The following is a 23,220-nucleotide window of genomic DNA, read 5'->3' as shown; positions in this document are numbered from 1 at the left end:
CGTTTTATAACTGTGCATTCTTGCCACGGTTGCATACCTGTCTAGTTGCTCTTTCCACACATCATTTCAACCACACACAAAAAGAACAACACACTGGGAACAAAACATACAGATTAAACCAGGTGTGCCCACTCACTATTTACCCACACATTGTCCACAACCATTTATTATGGTATTATACTATTTAATACATCTATATGTAGTTAGCATTTTAATCATGTATTAATATATTAATAAGATTAATAATGTGCACATGGACATTTGTGAATGTGAACGTTCTTATTAAATCAACTATAACAACAGGATGTTAGGTGGAGGCAGTTATTACAGACAGTGTGATACTACCATCTGCAGTTCACAAAGTGAAACTGCATTTAAAACATATTTTGCATTTTAAACGAGGAAAATAATTTATAGAATTCATAGAATTTACTGTTATGTAAATAGTATTCATTTTTAAAAAATGCTTTTATATTATAATTTTAATAATACTGAAAACTGTCATTGTATATAAGCTAAGTGCTGTCAGGATTAAAAACACTACACAGGGGCGTAACTACAGGGGGGCAGGTGCACTGGGGCCCATGGGGGGGGGGGGGGGGGGGGGGGGCCTCCACGACATGAACTCAACCACTCACCTCACTTTAATTTAATTGCACCTACGTTTAATTCATTCTGATCAGCTATCATCAATATATATATATATACAGTTATTTTAATATGTAATATAACATAAAAAGATTATAACCAGCTGGATACCAGCCTAAATAATCTGCAAACTATTTACACTGTCTGATTGGTATTAAACCTCTGTATTTTGGTTTTTCATTTGCTAGCCTTAGAATTCACTTTGTTATATGGGTAAAAAACATTGTTCATAAGTATTATCTATTTTTAATTGAATACAGGCATAACAAATGCAAAAACATTGTATATAAATGATAATCTAAGGATAGAAATGTGATATACAATGTATAATTTTTGTTTGGTTTAAACAGAGCTATATGTGCTTTGGTACTGAGGTTCATTTAATGTAGATTTTTGGATTTTAACATGTGGACTGTTTTATGTTCACGTGTTTTTAGATTGTATATGAATATCACACGTTTACATGGAAAAGAATCTGATCGAGTATATATATATTATGAATTGGGTTCATGTAAATCTCAGTTGTCTTGTTTGTGTTTGACATGTCGACTTTCGTTTTCGTTTGAGCTGCAGGTCCAGCCAGATCAGATTATTTAAAACTGGGTGTGTGTTAAAGCTGTGAACTGGTTTTACAACTTACTGTGATTAGGTTGAGTCGAGTTGAATCTCGTTAGTGACCAAAATCCCCCGAATAGAATCGTTAATAGATGTGAGAATGGGCTGTACACAGAGTGTGAAGGAGGATTCAGATTACACTTATGATTCCACATGGGAGTCTGACGATAATAACGCTGAAGGAACACAGACCAGCTCCAAACAGGTAAAAAGTCTGTTTACTTTATCAGCTTATGGGTATGATTCAATGTGACAGACTTTCTGATTATATTTTAGCATTAAAAACATAATAAAACAGGTTTATAAGCTGTCAGTAAGTTCTTTAATAGGTATTTAGTTTATATAGACTGTTTGCAAAAGTGAAAGTAAAATCTTCCGTATGTTGTTCAAAAAGTGCGATCAAGGTCAGGAATGACACAATTACAAATTAATGATCACAATGACTTTTTTGAATAAATAATCTAAATAATTATATTTTCTCCTCTAACTTTTTATTAATACCCAAGGTTTTGGAATCAGATGTACGACAAGATCGTAGCAGATGTCCAACTGTATGTTCCTCTTGCTTGTTTACATTCTATATTAGGTTCTAGGACAGTCAAATGGATCCAATAGTCATTGCTTTAAGTCTATATTAAGGCATATTTAATCTTACTCTAGCAAAATAATCAATAATTCTAATACATTTAATAGATATCTTTTTAATTTTGATCTCTTGGTTTTTGTTCTTTACTGACTGATGTGTCCTGTTTGTTGGTTTTATCTTAATTCAAGATTAAGAAGAAGAATTTACAATGCAAGAGCAATTCATGTTTTCCATACAAAGGAAAGCCTAAACGAAAGCATCAGGTAGGTTCATAATCATGTTCATAAAGTTTATAATAAATAAAAACATCATTTTATAGAAGTCAGTGAAAGCAGATGGACAGAAGTGGCAGGACACATTATTAGTGTTAATCCAAAGTCATAAACTGTAGGCAGGTTCAGGAGATCACTAATCAGTAGAACGCAGAAAAGGACAAAGGAACAGGGAACAAGTAACAAGTAATAAATAACCTGTTTCTGGTTTGTGTTCCTTGTTCTGACTAAGAACAAGAATCAGGAATAATGCCAATCAGCCATGACACACATATACTGTATGTATAGAGGTACATATACACAGATTAATACACAAAAAAAGGTGGCTTCACTATTAATAGAGGCTTTACTGTTACCTTATTCTGAAAATCATACCATAGATTCTGACTAGCTGTGTGGTGGATGCTTTAGGTTGATGTAAAGGGAATTAAATCATTGCACTGTAATGCATGTTGCCCCCTGTTATTAATCTTATTTTAGTCAAGTGAGCTGCAGACATGGAGAGCTTACAGAAATGTACAAGCTGCAAAAGACATGCAAACCTACAGGCACAAGTGTCGGGTAAGTGTTCACAGCTTTCTTATTTATCACTTTGGTGGCTGTCGTGGGGGGGGCGGGGGGGTATCGCATCACATCATGTGTGATACATAAACCGAGCCATTTGGGGGAACCCTGAGTACTGGTGCACCCTTAGTGCCGGGCCCAAGCTCGTTTAAATGGGAGAGTTGTGTCAGGAATGTCACCCAGTATAACAACTGTGTGGACGAACGATATGCTGTGGCGACGCCTAAAGGGAGAAGCTGGGAGAAGGGAGAAGCTGCAAACCCATTTAAGTTCATATAAGTGATCCAGCTTTCCAAAAATAAGTGTATCTATATCAAATATGCACATTAGGTGCATTTTATGGTGAAGATCATACAAAGATCTGTTATTCCACACTAGATTTATGTGAAGAGCATTGGTGGTGCAGAGTCCTTCACTTCATTCTGAAATTGTTTCCTGAAATTGTTTCTTATTTTTATCTTCTAAGCAGTTAAAGTTGTTTATTCCATTTTAGGCAGATGTTGCTCTAATATGCTTATTTTATGTTATTTTTCAGGCAGTATTACAGCGAGTTAAGAGGGACAATGACTATAAACTGGGCCATACGCAATTACAGAAAAGGGTAATGAACAATCAGGAAAGCACAGCTTCTAATACGTAATAAAATGTCTGAAAATGGTGCATGTATGTGTTAAAATGTTTTTTAAAATTTCTAGGTAAGAACACCTTCAGCGCTTACCAGTGCTTTGTGGTGTGGAAGCATCAAACAAATATGGAATTCCAGAGGTCCAGAAACATCTCTGAAAAGCACAGAGAGAGAACGAGTACATGTAAGTCAGTTTGACAGGACTGGAGCCTTTAGGCTGTGCTGTATATGCACAATGTTTAAAACGGACAGGTTGTATGAGTAGTACCAAACAAATGGTTTATTACACTGCATAACAGTTTATATACTATATGGCCAAAAGTATTTGGGCACCTAACCATGAGCTTGTTAGACATCTCATTTATAAACAAACTGTATTACAATAGAGTGACCGTCACCTCTATGTGATCATTGCAGCTATAACAACAGCCACTCAGTTTGTGAGAAGACCATTCAATCAGAAGACCATTGGTATAACTGGGCACTGATGTTAAGCCAGAAAGCTTTAGTTGATGTTCCAGTTTATTCCAAAGCAGTTTATTTAGTATCAATATTAAAAGTCTATATCATGCATGGCCAGGGAAGAGCAGGTCATTATCTGGTGTGTATACATTACAAAAAAATTACACCAGCACCCTGTGCAATTTAGCCCTGTCTGCACAACTGCTAGTGACCACTATCTTATAATAATACTTATAAAAGAATTGTATATAATGTATGTAGTACTTATAATAAAATAATAATATTTTTAACCCAGCAGCTTCTTCACACATGTTGCAATTTGCTAAATTGTTCCTTGTAAATGACTAGCATCGGCTTGCTCAACAGGGGTTTTTGTATCTGTTGGTCCTGGATTTTGTAAAGTTGCTTTGAGACAATGTCTATTGTAAAAAGCGCTATATAAATAAAGTTGACTTGACTTGACTTGACATGCATCACTACAAGAACACAAACAATCTATTAGAGAGCAAATCGGTACAGTTAGACAGGTACAGGTCTTAGTCTTAGTCTTAGTGGGTAGTAAGACTAGTGAGACCTTACAGCAAGAAGGGCCTGGGTGGCCGGGGTGTTTTTTGTGTACTGTATTATGGTTTCAAGTGTAATAATAATGAATTATGTAACAATTATATTAATATTATAATGGATTCATATATTTTGAATATTTTAACAATTATCAAACATTAAAGTGTAACAAGTAAAAAGTATAAGAGACTTTGTTATGAACACAATTAATTAGTACTATTTAACCTAAGCAGGGTGAATCAGAAGCTTTTTTCAGGAACAATGTAGGCAAGGTGAGATTACACCATGTACAAGGTGTCAGTTTATTACAGGACATGACACTGATACAAAAAAGATTACTGTGTTTTTATAAATACTGTATATTAATTAGTAATGTTAATTCTGTATTCATGAGCATTATAACCCTTGATTATTTTTTTACTCTAGAAAAGGCGATACACTGAAACGTCATGTGATGTGAGTAGTTCAGAACCCAAATTAATGTTTTACATATGTACAATTTAGGTATTTACATGAGCAGTAATTCATAGTGTGATTTGTTTTAAGAATTATTTCTTTGTCTGCACAGGATGACGATTTGCCTAATCTCCAGTTTTATCGAAACAAAAAAAAATCCATCCCTGATGGTACAGAATCCTATTACTACATACATAATTACAATTCTCAACAGACAATAAATTATGTATAATATTTATGTTTTTCTTTCAAGGTGTTAAAATCGATGACATTCACAACCACTGGGCTCGTGATTACCAGAAGCTTGAAAGCGTGCACTCATACATTCAGTGGTAAAACAGAGTTTCTATTTCTAACAGAGTAACAACATTTCCTTACTGTAATGCTAAACTGTGCACTGATGAGGCAAAACTTTATTATCTCTAACCAAAAAATGCAAATCTTACTGTCTATTTTGTAACAGTACCGCATGTCACTGTTAGGGATTTATTAAACACAGGGCTGATCCTAGTTACTCATAGCACATGTGTTGAATGCAGGACAAACAAAGACCAGGGTAAACTAGATTAGACCAGAGTAAAAAGGAACAAATCTTATGGCCAGGTAGATTGGTCAAAATATTGCACAAACAGAGAGAAGAAACAAACCACCAACTTTTCCTTCCTCTGTTTGGTTATGTTCCTCACAACCACCGTTTATCAACATAACACTCAATTTACTGGGATCTAGCTGATCCTATGATGGTTTACAGTACCACTCAGCGATCAGAAAAGTACACTGAATACCTTTACTCATTTACTTACCGTATTTGAAAAGAATTTAGCATTACTACATTTTACTTCTACAGGCTGTTTCCACTTCAAGAGCAAGGGGTGAATCCTTATGCAACTGCTCTTACTGAGAAAGAAATCAAGGTATGTGCAAAGAGCTTTTTTAATGCAACACAATCTGGCAAAAAGTGTGCAGAAACCAAATGTAAATAGTAAAATATCCTTTCATATAATTTGTTGCAGAAATACCAGGCATATTTATATCCTTTTCTCTAAAATGTAATAAAATACCAGTTGTTCATGGATTTCATTGTGAATTCTGATTTTTAAGCTGTTCCATGAGGACGAGGAGGTAAAGAAAAGATTGTTGAAGTCTTACAACCTCATGCTGGATTTCTACGGCATTAAACTGCTCAATCAGGAAACTGGAGAAGTGGATCGTAGAAGAAACTGGAGAGAGCGATTTGAGAACCTAAACAGGTTAATTTTATTCTTCATTCAGCTACTTTATGTCAGTTTAATTTGAAGAACCAACATACAACTTACTTTGTTGCTTATGTTTCAGAAACACACACAACAACCTTCGAATTACTCGCATCTTGAGTTGTCTGGGTTTACTAGGTTTTAGTCACTATCAGCCACCACTTGTAAAATTCTTCCTCTATGAGACGTTGGTGAGGAAGACCCTTCCCCGAGTGAAGCAAAGTGTTCTAGATTACTTCATGTTTACGGTTCTGGATAAGGAAAAACGAAAGAAGCTGATTGCATTTGCCTTTAATCATTTTGAGACGGAAGAAGACTTTGTGTGGTGTCCTCGGAGGATTCAGAAAAAGCTTTTGCAGGAGAATCGTCGTACTTCTACGAAATAAGGATATGATGGTGTATCTGAATGGTTTGGGTTTGTTAAAGGTGAAATATTTGTTGTGTCAGGACACTGTTTCATCTTAAATCAACTGGGTAAAACAACTACAGATATTGAGTGGAAGACTTGACACTAATAATCATTACATTTAACTTGAATAACTTTAAATTATTTTCTGTTTGCCTGGTTATGATTTTACGTAACTGACTATTTTTTTTTACATAAGAAAAATCTGCAGGCAGATTCTGCAGAGCCTAAATGAGTGCAATATGGTATTACATAAAATCTTAATCTTTTTGTTCTTGCTTTATATACAGATCTTTAATATAATGTTTACTTTTAGTTTTATTATAGTTTATTATAGTTATTAGTTATTATTCTGCAGCTCAGTTATACAGTCTATCATTGTGTTAGACACATTAAATCTTGAAAAACTTCATTCTTTTCAATTCTCAATTTCTGAGGTCATCCTAGAAACTGTTCTATTCTATTCTAATCAACCTGCTCTGTGAAACCAAAACATGCAGTTATAGACCCTGGTGTACTACTTTAATTCCTATTAAATTAACATGTCTAAACTTAATATTATATTTTAAGAATCATAGCAACAATAAGACCCACATTAACTTGCTGATCTTCAAAAGCCATGTAGTCCATCCCAGTTATTAACTAAGGATTTTTTTTTTTATTCCTAGGTTCATTTGCTACAAATCTGGTGGATGATGTTTTTGTTGTATGTTTGTTATAATATATTTCTAATATCCACTAGGGCACTAGGGTTAAGAACAATAAACAAGAACCTGATTTTTTACAATCTAGGTTGCATAGCTCTTTAATAAATGCATAGTTTATAAGTTGTTGTAATTTTTTTATATTGTAATTGCTGTGGATAAAAATGCATTTATGTAAACAATGAAATTGTATTCAAAATAAAAGTACTTTTTCAATTTTTTCATTTTATTTTCATCAACCACTTTATCCTGAGCTGAAAGAAGATTGTGTGTGGTGTCATAAGAAGACGATAAGAATAAGTGTTTGCAGGTGAAACCTGTGCTTTGTGACGGTGTACCAGAATGGTTGTGTCTTGCTGGTTGAAATATTTTCCACACACAGTTTTATTAGAACATTGTTTAAACTTTAAAAATGTAGCTATATGAAGTATAGTTGATTTAAGTGTAATATTTGACACTATTGGCCAATGGATTTCATTTGCACAGTGTGCTTTAAATAAATAAACAGATTAATTCTTGTCAAACACTAAATAGCAGATATTGTTTTATATACATCAAATCAATTGGCATTGTTCTTACATAATGAATCATTTTATTATATAAAGATTTTTTTTTTTTATTTAAAGTCAAACATTTCCTTGTCTGGTGTAGTAATTGATGTTTATTGTTCTCTGTGTTTAATAGAACCAGTTGGTTCACATATTTATAAGAGAGGTGCAAAAGTAGCCTTCACTGTCAGAATCAGTCTGCTTAGTGTTAACTTTATTAATGTTTTTTTTTAGTCTGGATCAATAATCAGTATTTTGTTTACATATTTGTCCCATTTATGTTTCAAATGTTCAAACTAATTTTAATATTAGACAAAAATAATCCAAGTAAACACAAAATACCTTTTTTTATAATGATGATTTAATTTAATTGACAAAAACATTTTGTTTAGTTTTACCTGACCTCGTGATGCATATAATAAGTATTGATTATTTATTAATTTGAGGTTATATCCTGATTTATGTCAGGTGATGTCAGTATCCTGCTCTGGTTATTCATACAAGGTGGAACAGGCGGGGCTTTCACTTTCATTTTCTCAGAACAGAATGTTTGGGAGCGTGCAGCGTTTTATCTCTAGTTTGCTTCAATCGAGTTTATCTGAATCTGTGTCTGCGGATACAGAAATTCCAAACTCGGATATGAATCGTGAAAAGGACGAGCAATATTACCTGACATGGGAAGGAGAAGAAGTAGACGAAAGTGATTACGAGGAAATAAGTGAGGTGAGATTAATTCTGCTTATGCTGTTATAAACCCTAATATCAAGTTACCAGCGCTTTACAAATTCACATTTTGTTCCTTGACACTATAAACTAACATGAGCTTGTTTTATAAACTTTACGGTAACTGGTTGTACACTGTGATTCTGGGTTGTTTTAAGTTTACAAGTAAGTAAAGCTGTGACTCAGCAGCCAACATAAGTTTCAGTTTAAGTGTTCAAATGACTAAAGCTGGATTTACTTTCGATTCTAATAAAATCCCTGTAGTGACTCAGCTCTAAAACTAACAGCGTTTAATACATCAGATTTTTTGGTTAATATATCATCTATTTGGGGAAACTCAAACAGCAGTCCACTTACATAATGACTCAAATTATTCTTATGTTACCCTTTAATAAGGAGTTAAGTTAAGTTAAGGAGATTTTTATTTTATTTTATTTTAAACATTTCCTTGTCTGGTGTATTAATTGATGACTGTCTTTCCTTTTCTCTGTGTTTAAGAGAACCAGTTGGTTTACATAATTATAAAGGAGGTGCAAAAGTAGTTTTTACTTTCAGAACTGGTCTAGTTGAAGTTATAACTTCATTATTCTGTGTTTTTGTCATATATTTTAGTCCCATAACTGGTATGGATACCTACACACACATACTGCAGGAGATATGCAGCACTTCAGGTATAAGTTTAAGGTAAGTTTTCAAATTCGAAAAATTATTTGCATTGGCATAGATACTTTTCTTTCTATAGATACAGATACTTTAAAAAGTATTTACCCTCACCAACCACCAACCATTTTTACACTGAATTTTTCACCTGTAATTTAAATTAATTTAAATAGGAACTTTAATTTGTTAGTTAGATATATACAGTATATATATATACATTTCTTCACATACAAGCACTTCTTCTGGAAACTATTCATAAATACTTATTCCCCTTGTTTAGTAGTACATTTTTAGTAATAAAAGTTGTTCATCTTATCCTTCATTAGAAAGCTCTGGAGGCTCCGTTTGATGATGATGTAAGTTTTTATTACCTAATTTTCTTTTTTGTATATTTGTCACACTAATTAATTTAAGACTATTAAATTAAAACATGAAATTATTCAGAGACTATTCAGAGGTATACGTGTTGATTTGCCTTTCATAGCTATTCACAGCTGGTAATCTTTTAGAATATTTTAAATAATTTTGCTCAAAAAATAGGGCAGGTTCATCTCTTCACCTTTACAAAATTCTTGAAGATCTACAAGGTTACATCTACCAGGACTTAGTCATTTTAGCAGTGTCTGACATCAGGAATTTTAGCCCCTACTACTGCAGAACTGCTCTAAAGATTCAGGAATAAACTGCTTGTTGTAGGTATCGTCCCACCATAATACAATTGGTTAATGTTAAGATTTTAATAAGACCAGTCAAAAACTTGCTGGCTTTGTGATCATATCATGTTTTGATTAATGGCATCAAATCATGCTGTGTGATTAATATGAAATAATAGAGGTAAAAAGGGGGAAACTACTTTTTCACAATTACTGTTTAAGCTTTTTTATATTCCTTTTCTAAAATGGAGTTTGCATGATCTCCCCGTGTCCACGTGGGTTTTCTCCGGGTGCTCCGGTTTCCTCCCACAGTCCAAAAACATGCCACCAGGCTAATTGGAAACACTGAATTGTCCTATAGATACCTAGCCGCTAGATGCACAAACCAGTGCATTGTAGTGCCGGTCCCAAGCCCGGATAAAATAGGGACGGTCGTGTCAGGAAGGGCATCCGGCGTAAAAATTGTGCCAAATCGATGCGCGGATCGTGATCCGCCGAAAGCCGGCCCCGCAACCGAACGGGACAAAGGCCAAGGAGAAGAAGATATTCCTTTTCTAAAATGCACCAAACATTTTTGGAAGATCTCATTGTTTATTATTGTTGTACCTGCAGAATGAACCCCTACCGAACGTGCAGTTTTATCGAAGTGAGACGACTTCTGAGCCTGATGGTATGGCATTTTATTGATAAATAAACAATGTTGTTGATGTTTATGCATATTTTGTATTTTATATTTAAACACAGGTTAAGAGATTATTATAATGTTTCTTTATTTTCAGGAGTATACATAGATGAGTTTCATAACAGCTGGTTTGGTAAATATAGGAAGCTGGAATACGTGCACTCCTACATTCAGTGGTAAAATACAAAAAACACAACCACTGACTTCATTTTAGTAAAAATGTATAATAATTATTTTTTGTTCATGTTATTGAAACGTAATAAGATACCCTCACTGAGCACTTTATTAAGTACACACGTGAGGTACATTCATTAAATATTTTATTTTTATTTATTGTATTTTATAGGCTGTTTCCAATACAAGAAAAAGGAATGAACTATTCATCATATCCACTCAGCCACAAAGAGATCCAGGTACGTATTACACCAGAATCTGTCATGTTTTATTATGTCAAATGATCAACAACACTTTACACCTGTGTCCCTAACACGAGCTGTATGAGAGAACTGTAATGCTTAATTTGGATGATTTGCATATAATGATTTGTATTCATTATTATCACCTACAGTTAAAACAATTGGTTTAAAATATCTAGTAAAACCTGTTTTAGAAACTTTAATGTTTCCTGTAGCTGCTGATTTATCATTTAGTGTGTGTAAAAAAGGGGCAATAAGAGTGTAACACAGCTTCTTTTGTAGATCTTCCGTAGCGATGAGGAGTTACAGAAAAAACTGTTGAAGTCTTATAAGCTCATGCTTCACTTCTACGGCATAAAATTGCTAGAACCGCAAGAACAGCAAAAACAGCAAGAACAGCAACAACCGCAAGAACCGCAAAAAATGCAAGAACCGCAAAACCCGCAAGAAATGCAAGAACAGCAACAACCGCAAGAACAGCAACAACCGCAACAACCACAAGAACAGCAACAACCGCAAGAAATGCAAGAACCGCAAAACCCGCAAGAACAGCAACAACCGCAAGAAGTGCAACAACCACAAGAACAGCAACAACCGGAAGAACAGCAACAACCACAAGAACAGCAACAACCGGAAGAACAGCAACAACCACAAGAACAGCAACAACCGGAAGAACAGCAACAACCACAAGAACAGCAACAACCACAAGAACAGCAACAACCACAAGAACAGCAACAACCACAAGAACAGCAACAACCGGAAGAACAGCAACAACCTCAAGAACAGCAACAACCGCAAGAAATGCAAGAACAGCAAGAACCGCAAGAACAGCAACAACCGCAAGAACAGCAACAACCACTAGAACAGCAACAACAGCAAGAACCGCAAAACCCGCAAGAACCACAAGAAATGCAACAACAGCAAGAACCGCAACTACCGCAAATCGGAGAAGTGTGTCGTGCAGATAACTGGGAAGAGCGATTTGAGAACTTAAACTGGTTAATATGATTTTTACTCTTATCTGTAGTTTATTACTGAATGCTATTTATAAAACAGAACATAATTCTATAGTTTTAATCTTGTTTTCTTTTCAACATTACAGGAACACACACAACAATCTCCGCATCACCCGCATCCTGAAGTGTCTGGGCATACTGGGTCTAAGTCAGTATCAGGCACCGCTGGTTAAATTTTTCCTCCAGGAGACTCTGTTGAATAAGACACTTCCCAGAGTAAAGTGGAGCGTTCTAGACTACTTTATTTTTGCTGTTCTGGATGAGAACAAGAGAAATGAGCTAATAAGATTTGCTTTTCAACATTATGAGCCTAAAGAACAGTTTATGTGGTGTCCTGATAATAGCAAAATATTTAAGAAGAAAAAGAGCAACCCTAAAAACGAGAATGAGAAAACAACACAGCAACCTGAAGATTTGAAGAACAATAATGAACAACATGAGGGTACGATTAGCACACCTGGATTATGCTTAGACACAGGGAGTGAGGATCAGGATGCTAAAAATCAAGAGGACAAAAGTCAAAGTGATTCAAAAGAAGATGCTAAAGACCAGAAAAGTGGTAGCAAAGAAGAAGAAAAAAATGAGATAGAGAATAGTGTGCGAAGTGAAAATAATGAAAATAGTGATGGTTCTGTAACTGAAAACCAAACTATGGATACCAGCACTGACACAAACACTAACAAATATCTAGACAAAAAGGATGAAATTCCTAAGGATAGCAATAAGGCATCTGAATTAGACACAAATAAAGAGAGTGATTCACAACTTTCTGAAGACCAGAAAAGTGGTAGTAAAGCCAGAGATGAAAATGTGACTACTGAAGCTCTCACACTTCACTGTACCAAAGCTGAAAAGCACCAAGTGCGAAGTGATAACACTACTGATGGCTCTACATGTGAAAGTCCAACTAAGGATACTGACACTGGCACAAACTCAAACAAAGCCATGAAAAATGCAAACGTTAAAATACAAGATAACGATAAAGCAGAGGACAACGTGACTGCTAATGCTAGTACAAATGCAGCACAAGAACATGATTCTGTACATCGGACCAAGTCAACTAAACAGGCTGAGGTCCTGAGTAATACAACTAGTGATGACCCAACATCTGAAAACTAGATCAAACCAAAATCAAGGAAAATCAGCTAAATAATAATCTGACCAATAAAACGTTTAGTTCAGGTTCAGAGACAAAAAACGAGAACAAAAGTCATGAGCACCAAGATCACACGAATCAAGATGATAAATAAAGCAACCAAAAACATTAAGAATACTGACACTGGTCCTAAACAACGTTGTGAAGAAAATCAAACAATGCTTATATGTTAACCAAACCTGCTAAAAGTGTTCAGATTGTGTGATAGTCATTTATTACAGCGTGCTGAAGATTTACTGAATTTAATAAATAAGAATATATTTTACAAAGGTAGATGTAAAAGACAAAAACACAATAAGTGTCAACATGAAAAAAATCAGGGACACCACAACTAATATGACTAAACCTGTTGTGTTTATTACAAACAGTGTAATAATTGGACAGCAATGTTGATCTACTCGGGTCTCTGAGAGTAAAAGGTAAAACTCAGGGATAAATTGACAGGGTTTCATTGACAAATACTGTCATGTTTAGGTTGATATTTAAAACTGAGTATTAAATATCAATAAGATTTTTGGAAGTGTATTATTTGTAGCTCATATTATCTAAGGTGCTCAGTTTGATTATCTATTGAAATCATTTTTTCTATTTTCTATTGCTGCCCTAAAATTCATTTTAAAATGATTATATTACCATTGTTAATGAAATATTGCATTATGAATATTGGATGTCTTGTTACAAATATACATTGTTTTAATTAATGTAAAATAGACATTACAATTAACTTCATTTTAAGAATTTGTATGTAATAAACATATGATTATAATATTGGTGTCTAATTTTTTACCCAATGTGAACAGGCATAATAATTTATTCAATTGAAAAAGATCCTATTTTTGAATTGACCTGTTTAACTGTTTGACATACCATATTCAACAAAAAATGTACAATTCTGTAAAATTTTCTAATACAAATTAATTATTCCATTAATGAAGCTCCAATGCAATTATGTATAAATGTTGACTTCATTATCAAATCTAAAAGCATGGTACTGAAATGTATATGCGATGTTACTTGTGTGTAGTGGTGCGTGATACTGCAGAATTTGGTATCGATCCGATACCAAGTAAATACAGAGCGATTACAAATGAACAGTTTCAGAATGTTTGTGATGTTTCTGCTCCATCATGTGGATCTTTGTTGAGGTAACTTGTCCAGTTGCTGGACTGAGTCACACTCGTCTTCCGGGGAGATTTACTACGTATCTAAAGAAAAGTAAATAATCTGAGAGCAGAACTTAAATATCAGTATCAAAACCTGCTCTAGAGAGAATATAAGGTCAAGATAAAGACTTGTACACCGTGTGCAGTACACTAACTATACAAAAGACATTACAGCTGTGAGTTAATATCCAAGCTCAACAACACCGGTGCTTCTCAGCTTAGCCGCTAGTATTAGTTGCTAAGCTAATTGCAGTGGTTTCTGTTTCTATAAGCACTCTGTATTTATAAATCTATTATTAATATTGTAATACATACATTTTTGTAAGTAGCTGCTCTCAGTAGGGTTGTAGATATATTCGGTTGTTTAAGGCAGTCAGATTTCTTGTTTCTGGTGCTTTACTTTCTCACAACGTTACCATCACGGCGTATCACCACCAAGCGGCTAACTCATACCACGTGGTTGTGTTTGCTGGGTGAATAAATCTGTAAATTTTTAACAGTAACCGAATACATGTGTCCTTGTTCATTTAAAATAAAAAATAGTTGATATTCTGTTTACATTTATAAGCACAAAGTTAAAATAAAACAGCACTTATTCACCAAAACACAAACACAGGGAATAGAAGCTTCACTACGCATGCTCCGTAAGGTGCGCAAAGTGTGTAAGGTGCGTCTGTACTTTGTGTATGTATAGTTTACACTATTATTTCCATAAAATTGCCCCTATTTCTGTATGAGCAAAGCAAAGTATTCAAAAACTTACAATCTTCCAATGCTCACCAATGTACTGATGTGTGTTAGGATTTTAACAACATAACAACGTGACGGTACCACAACAAAACACAGCAGAGCAGGAGGGGAGGAGCGAGGTGGTAATGTAAGATGTAAGAGGAGTGAGTCTGTACAGACATGGTTTCTACATGGGAGAAATGTGCTGAATGTAGCTTAAAAACAGTAAAATAAAGTATCGATCCAATTCCAATAACAATGGTATCGATAGAACCGATATTTCGATCAATCCGCCCACCCCTAATCAAAATCCAAAAGCTTCAGACTGCAATGTGTATCTAAAATTACTTGTCTAAAAAAGACAATAAACATATTCTCACCCGTGTTCAGGTTTGAACGTTAATGTGCTTATAAAACACTTTTAAAAGAAATAAAATAGACACGTAAATTTTGGGTTGTTTTATAACCCCACTCCACTTTAGTCAACAACCGGTTAGTGTTAGCTAAGCAGGTAGCATTAGCAGGTTACATTAATCTGAGGTATGTTTTCAAATAATCACATTTCTTATTAATCCACTTTGTTGTTTTTAAATAATTCAGTAAACGTTCATTCTTTACTCGTCTGAAAGGATTGTCATTATTTAACTTCATTAATGCATATTTATCAGTTTGAAGGTTTTCTGCTCTTTCTTTCTTAGCCACAAGATAGATGCGTCAGAATGTCTAAGCAAGGACGTCCATTAAAAAAAGCACACATGCACTAATACCTGAAAATTGTGTAGTTTTATTTGTAGTAATTTGTTAACACACTGTTAAGCAACACATAAAACCTTTCGCACTGTATGGTCAAAACTATGTGGACACCTGATCATGGATTTATTGTACATCCCATTTCAAAAGCTTGGCATTAAAAATCAATTTGGCTGTACCAGCCTGCATTCTCTCCACAAACCTTCAGAGTATTTTTATATTTAAGCAAAACAGCATTTGTCACTCGTTAGTTGGGTTATTGTCAGGGCCTGTGCAGGCCACAGAGGTGTTTATAGACCTGGCTTTGTGCACAGGAACACAGTCATGTTGGAGCCAAAATGGCCTTGCCCAAACTGTTACCACATATTTGGGATATGCTGGTGCCATTGTGTGACCTAACTGTAAAGGACTTTTGACATCATAACTGCAATAAAACAATCTTAATTGTGACTGTCTTTTGACACCACAATGCATTTTAACACCTGGCCACTAGGGCGAGCCAGGTACAGTTCACCTGCCAAAGCCTGGCTGTCTGGGCATTCTGTTATGTGGAGGTGGCAAACGTTCAGGAAATTCACTCCAAGAGTGGATGGGAGTCTCAAATGGTGCATTCTTCTAAGCATTTAATATGATATTGCACAAGCCACACCTTTAAACACCTTAAAGAGTCGATGGTTGGGTTTGTGGGAATTGGTGGAAGCAAGTGCTAGCCCTCCTGTACTGGTCATTTATTAAAGACATTAAGTAAGTGGAAACAGGTGCTGCTGAACTCTAGTACTCATTTTACCCTTATATAAGGATTTATGAAAAACTACAAAATTTTATTTTAATTTTTACCCCTTTTTCTCCCCCTTTAGCACATCCAATTGTTCAATTAGCATCGTGCTTCCTCTCTGTCTATGCCGAACCCTGCCCTGACGGAGGTGATTGAAGCTAACCCGTATCCCCTCCGAAACACGAGCAGCAGCCAGATGCATCTTTGCCACCCACACATTGACGAGTTTGGCGCCACCTAGCGCTGCATGCGGAGAGACACACCCTAAGGGCACCCTCTCCCATCTCTGTGTAAGCGCCTCCAATCAGCCGGCAGAGAACGCAATCGCATTCTGACAGAGAGAGACCCACATCCGGTTCTTTGTCCCACCCCCCACATGAGCAACCGGCCAATCGTTGCTCATATAGCCACTCAGCTTCGAACCGGTAAAGCAAGGCTGGATTCGATACCACGCTCTCAGAATCCAGCCCTGGTTGCAGCGCGTTTCTTTTTACCGCTGCGCCACCTGAGCGGCTGAAAAACGTAAATTTTTAATGCGTCACAACAGTGTAAACATTTTAAACAGACAAAGTAACAGAAGCGAGTGTCATACAAAAAAAGGTTTAATGAACAAAACCTGATGCGGCTTACAGGACAGCTGTGTGACAGTTGGTTCCAGGAAAAAGTTGCTAAAAGTTTTACTGCACAAGTAATTTGTTTAAAGTTTACAATAATTATATGGCTTCACTTTTCTATGAAAAAAATAAAAACATACATGTATATACACAAATACGTATTTACAAGTTTTTATTTATTAACCATTATCGAATGTACTCTTAAAATATATTTTAAGAGGAGAGTACACAACACGCATCGTCCTTTAAACTCAAATGTACAAAACCATTAACCTTAAATGTAACAAAAATTGTAAAATATGTAGTACAAAGTTTGTTTTTTTACACATAGAACACTTGTGAAATATCCATGCAAATCTGTTCAGGAAAATGCCAAAGTACTAAAGCTTGTTAAACATTTCTAAATATTATAGACCTCAAGATCTGTAGTGGGGGGAAATTTAGTTTGCGACTTCAGTATCAGGAGACTTCTCAGTGTCCTTCACGGTCTCGGACCTTTCTTTTCTCTCCTCCTTTCTATCTTTACTTCTGCTCCTGTCCCTCCTTTCTCTGTCCCTCTCTCTGTCTCGGTCCCGATCTCGTCTATCTCGGTCTTTTCCACGCTCTCTTTCACGACTCCTTGAGCGCTCTCGTCTTTTGTCTCTACTGTGTCTATCCCGGTCACGCTCTCTATCTCTATCTCTATCTCTGTCTCGGTCTCGGTCTCGGTTCTTTGCTCTGTCTTTGTCATGTTCTTTCCTGTCTGATTCTCTCTCCCTGCCACGATCTCTTTCCCTCTCCCGGTCTCGGTCCCGGTCCCGATCCCTCTTCTTGTCCCCGTCTTCTCTGTGACGTTCAGTGTCTCTACCTCGATCTCTTTCCCTGCTGTCCCTGTCCCTACTGCGGTCTCGGTCTCTGCCCCTCTCCCTGCTGCGTTCCGTCTCTCTGCCACGGTCTCGGTCTCTGTCTCTGCCCCTTTCCCTGCTGCGGTCAAACTCCTTGTCACCCTCCCGGTCCCTGTGGTCTCTCTCCCTATCCCTTTCTCTACTTCTCTCCCTGCCATGATTCCATTCACGATCCCTGTTCCAGCCCCGTGACAACCCACCATGCGGCCCATCCCGGTCTCTGTCTCTCCTCCTGTCTTCCTGTATGTCTTCCCTTAAAGAGCTCTCTTGAGGTTCAGAACCTTCTCTAGTGGAGCTGCTTCGCCTTCGCATTTCAGGGGAGCGCCTTCTCCAGTGCTCATCACGGTGAGACTCTGGGCTATGCCCACCCATGCGGCCCATAACATTAAGGTGACTTTCAGGAGGTGTAGGTAACAAAGGTCCCCTTATAGGTCTTATATCATTTGGATGGTCATTTAACTGGTAGCGTGGTGGGCCTCCGGCGTTAATGTCACTATAGGGTCCGGGTGGGGGCACTCTTGGCCCGCCAAAATGCTGAGGCGCTGGTCCCCTGTGCCGGTCAAAGTCTTGAGTACCACCTCTTGAGTCTTCAAATGGTTCTCTATGCTGAGTTGAACTATGAAATTGATTTGGTGGTGGAAACCTGTGTCCTGGTAAATCCCCTGCAGAACCAGGGGGGCCTCTTCGTCCATCAAAATGGTTTGGTGGAGGTGCCCTAAATGCAGGTCCAGCCTGGGCATGGGGTGGTTCCATCCCTTGCTGATAACTTGCAATATCTTGATCACCAGGTCCTCTTGGGATGTTAGGTAGTGATCCAGGTTCCCCAATGTTGTGAGATGGAGGTGGGCCTCTTGGACCAAGGAAGTGAGGTTGTGGTGCTCTGTTTTCAAAGTGACCAAGAGGTGGACTTGCAAATGGTGGAGGTGGGCCTCTAGGTCCAGGAAAGTTGAAGGGTGGAGGAGGGGCATTAAATCTTTGTCCGTCAAAGGCCGGACGTGGTGGGCCAGAAGGAGGGAGGCCAGGAGGTGGGCCATGAGGTGCAATATGATGTGGTGGTATGTTACTATTGAATATTTGAGGAGGAGGAGGAGGGCCTTGCTGACCCATTGGTGGAATTTGAGGTGGAGGGCCTCTAGGTGTAATAACTGGTGGAGGCGGTCCTCTTGAAGCATCAAACTGTTGACTGTTTCCCCATTGATTCTGATAGGGTAGATATGGTCTAGGCGGTGGAAACCGAGACAGCTCGGTTTCCCCATGAGGTGGACGCAGGCCCTGCATTGGTGGGGGCATTTGCATTGGTGGGGGAATCTGCATTGGAGGTGGACCTGACATTGGAGCTGAAATATGCAAGGGTGGTGGAACGCTCATTTGTTGTTGTGGGCCAAGCATAGGTGGAGGCCCAGATAGTGGTGGAAATGACACAGGAGGGGGAATGTCAGATGGACCGTGGTATTCAGCTTGTGAGTTTGATGGAATCATTTGTGGCATATGGGAACCATGGGAATCCATGTAGGATGAACCTGCTTGAGTGATATCTTGTGGCTGACTAATAGAAGTGATTGGGGTGCTGATCGTTGAGATGTTGTAATACGTAGGTGAAGAAGATTTTGCAGAATCTTCCATGGGAGAGACCTGATCATCTAAGGGCTTTGACTTTAAGATACTAGCAGAATTTGGCCAAATCTTTTCAAAAGTTTTGTTTTCAGAAGAATCCTTCTCATCCTTCTCATTGGAACTTGCTTCGGGTTCTGTATCAATATAACTCTCCACTAGTTCAGGGTCAATTTTCTCACCTAAAAGTGGAATGCAAATTTCGGAGTTTTCCGTTTCCTCTAAAGGTTCCTCTTCATTTTCTGGCTCCTCCTCTTGCTTGGATGTCTCTGACTGACCAGCAGGAGGATGCAGTTGTTGGGAGTCGACATAGGCATCATCTTGTGTTGGGGTGTCTGTGGATGCACAAGGTTCTGTTGTGTCAACAGCTAAAGTGTGCTGCACGGAAGTATCTACAGCTTTAGGTTGCTGTGATGTCGATGTGTCCAGAATCACAGCAATCTCCAGCGTTTTGTTGTCTGTTATTAATGTAGCAACAGTTGTTGTATCTGTTATAGTGGTAGAAGCAGTATTAGAAGTAACAGCAGGGGACTCTTCCTTCTCTACAGAGTCAGTGCTTGTCCTAAAACTGGCAGCCTGTCTGTGGTCCCTACTCTGCCTGGGATCCCTTCTTTGATTAATAACTGGAGTAGAAGAGCTTTTTGCAGCCAAATCCTCAACCAAGCTTTTACCAAGCTGAAGCAACTGACTGCTTGCTAGAAGAGATTTAGCAGGTACAGATACTACATCTTCAGGTTGCTGCTGCTGCTGTGGTAATTCAGCCTGTTCTTCTGTTTGCTTCTTGGAACCTGGATCAGACTTAACCTCGTCAAAAATTGAATCATCTTCAGGATCATATTCAACATCATCCACACTAGTCTTGACCTCCTCTTGCTTGTTGGATATAGAAACCAAAGAATCTTTAGAATTTTCTGTACCAAAAGCAACACTTGGATCGTATTCTTCTTCAGGGTCATAGGGTCTATCATCCTCTTCTTCAGCTACTTTTTTACCTTTATTAATAATTCCAAACTGTTCAACTATTGGATCCAGCAGAGGAAACGCAGCATCTGCTGAAGTGTCTGAAGGTGACTGAGAAGCTTCTGAATCTTGAGTTTTTTTGCCAAACAATGTCTTTAAAATGGTCTGAAGCGGGGTCGCAGAAGACGTGGCCGTGGCCGTGGTAGTGGAGGCTAACGGGGAATTACTGCTCGTGCTCGCGGTTACACCAGGTGCCTTGACTGAAGACAAGATGGAAAACACTGATGATGCAGATGTTCCAGGTGGACCTACTGATGACTCGGAACTGCTAAGTGGTGGTGGAGTTCCGGGTGGAGTAGTGCTCATAGGTTCCAGACTGGTTCGCACATCAGCTTTACTAACAGGAATTGCTTTTGGAAGGCCTGTCTCGTCATCCCGCTGTGTTTTAGAGCGTTTTTCTTCACTCTCTAGAGGAACGCCGGGCCGTTTCTTGTCTTTTTGACAGATTAACAATCCGAGAAGAAGATTGGGGCGAGCTGGCTCAAGACCTGTTGAGAAAATACAAAATAATTTATTAGTGAATTCACAATTAAAGACAAAAATAAAGATACAAGACAACTACAGCATTTCAACAACACAGTGCTCAGTTAAATAAGGGTTTGTTCCGGTAAATACAAGGAAAGTGTTTTGTTTAGAGTATCTGGAGACATGACATAGAACATGACAGTTCAGCATAACATTCAAGACATATATTTAAGTAAATCTAAATCTAAATGTTTGCACTCATAAATAACCAGCACATCATTTCTTAACACATAATTAAACAGTATTTTCTCACACAGCATCTTAAAAATAAGTAAAAATGGCTAGTGAACACCTGAACATCACATCCAAATCAATGGAAATATGGAGTTTAGTTAATGTCTAAGAAAACCTTACCAGCTATACCAGTCTAAGCCAGCCTTTGCTATTCTGGAAGGGCCTTAAATTGGTTTTAAAACATGACTGAGGGGATTTACTTGCAGTAATCTTCGTGAGATTTAGTAGTGTCAGACCTAGACGGTGGGTTTGGTCTTCAAGCTAAGTTAAAAGCATCCAAGTTCATACCAAGAGAAAATATGCGGATCAAACACTGAATCCTAAAACAGCCGAGGATCTTAGGGACCTGTTAACACCATCCAAAACAGCACATAGCCGTTTCCTCTTCTCTGGTGAACTTTATAGTTGGAGCTGTGGTAGGGTTCTCTTGGGATTCGGAAAACCCGACTTTGTCAGAGAGATGTATTCGTGTCGTTCAGGGTGGTGTGCCTGTGTGCCATCCGGTTATTCAAACTCCAGCTGATTCTTGTCTCTGTGCATGTTGATCTTAGGTTTGTGTGCGGCTGCTTTGTCATTGAAATGAATCAGTAAAGCACTTAATAAACAGTGCTTGTACTGATATTGCTATTAAAAGCAGTTTAAAACTTGGCTGTGAATGTTGCAATCCAAGGCAAACTTACATTAAGCATTCCAGCACTTTGCAGTCATGTTCTGTGCGCTTTGCAGCTGAGCTGAGCTGGACATTTTCACATTATGTCCAAAACACTGGGAGCTGACCAGCTCTATAAACTGATAAACTGGTATCATCCTTTAACAGACTGAAAGTCATCGATCACTTGAATATGACACATTCTAATGCCAGTGTTTGTCAGTGTGGTTCCCAACCTTTTATTCGGGTAGACCACTGCAGTGACTAAAAGCAGTCTGCACACACGCATACACTTATATGTGCAAGATGTATCTCTTTGCGTCAGGCCGCAATTGGCTCATGGTTGTCTGCACCTGTAAGCAATGCATGGGACTGTAAATGGTCAAATCCACTATTGAGTAAGAGTGTTACACTAACTGTACACCACATGTCATTATGTATATACTTATTAAAATTGTTCTATAATGACAAACAAATTCAACAGGATGAAGAAGCTGTCTTGTCTTCTGGAAATCAACAGGAACAAGTCAGACCAGTGCCTTCTCTCCCTCATCCGCAATTTAGTCCAGTCGACGACTTACCACGATTATTTTAGTCTCGTTGCTGTAACCAGAGAACCACTGAAGCTTTTCTGTGGCAACTGTGTAGTTGGAATTTCCATTTTAAACAATTTATAGTCCACCATTATACAATAAAGTGTAAAGCTAAGAAAAAAGGCTGTGACACGTCAGGTATTGCACCAAATTTGGATGCATTTATTAGAAACAAAAAAAAAAAAAACATGATACAAAATGCATACAGGAAAGAACAGAAATCATGTGCATAAATGTACAAGTACAAATCTTTCTATTTAGGAACAAACCCTCTTCTAACTGACACGATTTGCACCCACCATACTTACCCAATATTTATACCAGGCATTTCTGGATTGCATGTTTGTCAAAAACGTCTTGACAGCTTTTTAAAAAATCTTCTCGTGAATGCTTACCTGGTCCATCGAACGGTAAAAGTTTAGCAGGCAGTGGATCCGTCGAGCTCAGGGGGATAAGGTAGAGGTCTTTGATGCGCTTGTTGTTGTTGGCCACCACGCCGAATCGTTTGCGGCTGCTAAAATAAGAAAATAGGGACACGTATGCGACTTCCTCCTCTTCGGTCGCGGGATGGAAACGAATAAGACACAGCTCCTGGAAGACAAACGCAGATGTAGACACACAGGGATGTAGGTGGGATTTGGGTTGTCAGCTGATAAACGTGTAATTA

At 37.6% G+C, this 23,220-nt stretch overlaps 2 protein-coding genes across 7 annotated transcripts in view; one reads left to right on the top strand and one right to left on the bottom strand.

Moving 5' to 3' along the window:
- The first annotated feature begins 1,296 nt into the window (after positions 1-1,296).
- LOC134301984 (opioid growth factor receptor-like protein 1) lies at positions 1,297-13,669 on the top strand. 3 transcript variants are annotated; one of them, XM_062986934.1, is made up of 12 exons: positions 1,297-1,468; positions 1,770-1,814; positions 2,038-2,112; positions 2,602-2,682; positions 3,221-3,286; positions 3,381-3,494; positions 4,760-4,789; positions 4,902-4,959; positions 5,043-5,121; positions 5,637-5,703; positions 5,891-6,039; positions 11,937-13,669. In XM_062986934.1, exons 1-12 carry the CDS (start codon positions 1,364-1,366, stop codon positions 12,967-12,969), a joined length of 1,902 nt encoding a protein of 633 aa, XP_062843004.1. In that variant the 5' UTR covers positions 1,297-1,363; the 3' UTR covers positions 12,970-13,669. The 3 variants fall into 3 exon arrangements, with proteins under 3 accessions (XP_062843004.1, XP_062843003.1, XP_062843002.1); XM_062986933.1 differs by lacking the exon at positions 11,937-13,669 and adding an exon at positions 6,125-7,303; XM_062986932.1 differs by lacking the exons at positions 1,297-1,468; positions 1,770-1,814; positions 2,038-2,112; ... (6 more) ...; positions 5,637-5,703; positions 5,891-6,039 and adding an exon at positions 11,089-11,832.
- A 3,340-nt stretch (positions 13,670-17,009) lies between these two features.
- The window catches only part of dido1 (death inducer-obliterator 1), a 30,039-nt gene continuing 23,828 nt past the window's right edge, over positions 17,010-23,220 (bottom strand). For all 4 annotated transcript variants that reach the window (XM_062987093.1, XM_062987095.1, XM_062987094.1 and 1 more), the window contains 2 exons: positions 22,949-23,144; positions 17,010-21,040 (listed from right to left, as the gene is read on the bottom strand). In XM_062987093.1, the coding sequence (XP_062843163.1) occupies positions 17,478-21,040; positions 22,949-23,144 (3,759 nt within the window). In that variant the 3' untranslated portion in view covers positions 17,010-17,477. The remainder of the gene's footprint in view (positions 21,041-22,948; positions 23,145-23,220) is intronic.

The sequence above is a fragment of the Trichomycterus rosablanca genome, chromosome 24 (assembly GCF_030014385.1).
Source record: "Trichomycterus rosablanca isolate fTriRos1 chromosome 24, fTriRos1.hap1, whole genome shotgun sequence".
In the NCBI taxonomy this organism is placed as follows: Eukaryota; Metazoa; Chordata; class Actinopteri; order Siluriformes; family Trichomycteridae; genus Trichomycterus; species Trichomycterus rosablanca.
This window is presented reverse-complemented; position numbering and strand designations above follow the sequence as displayed.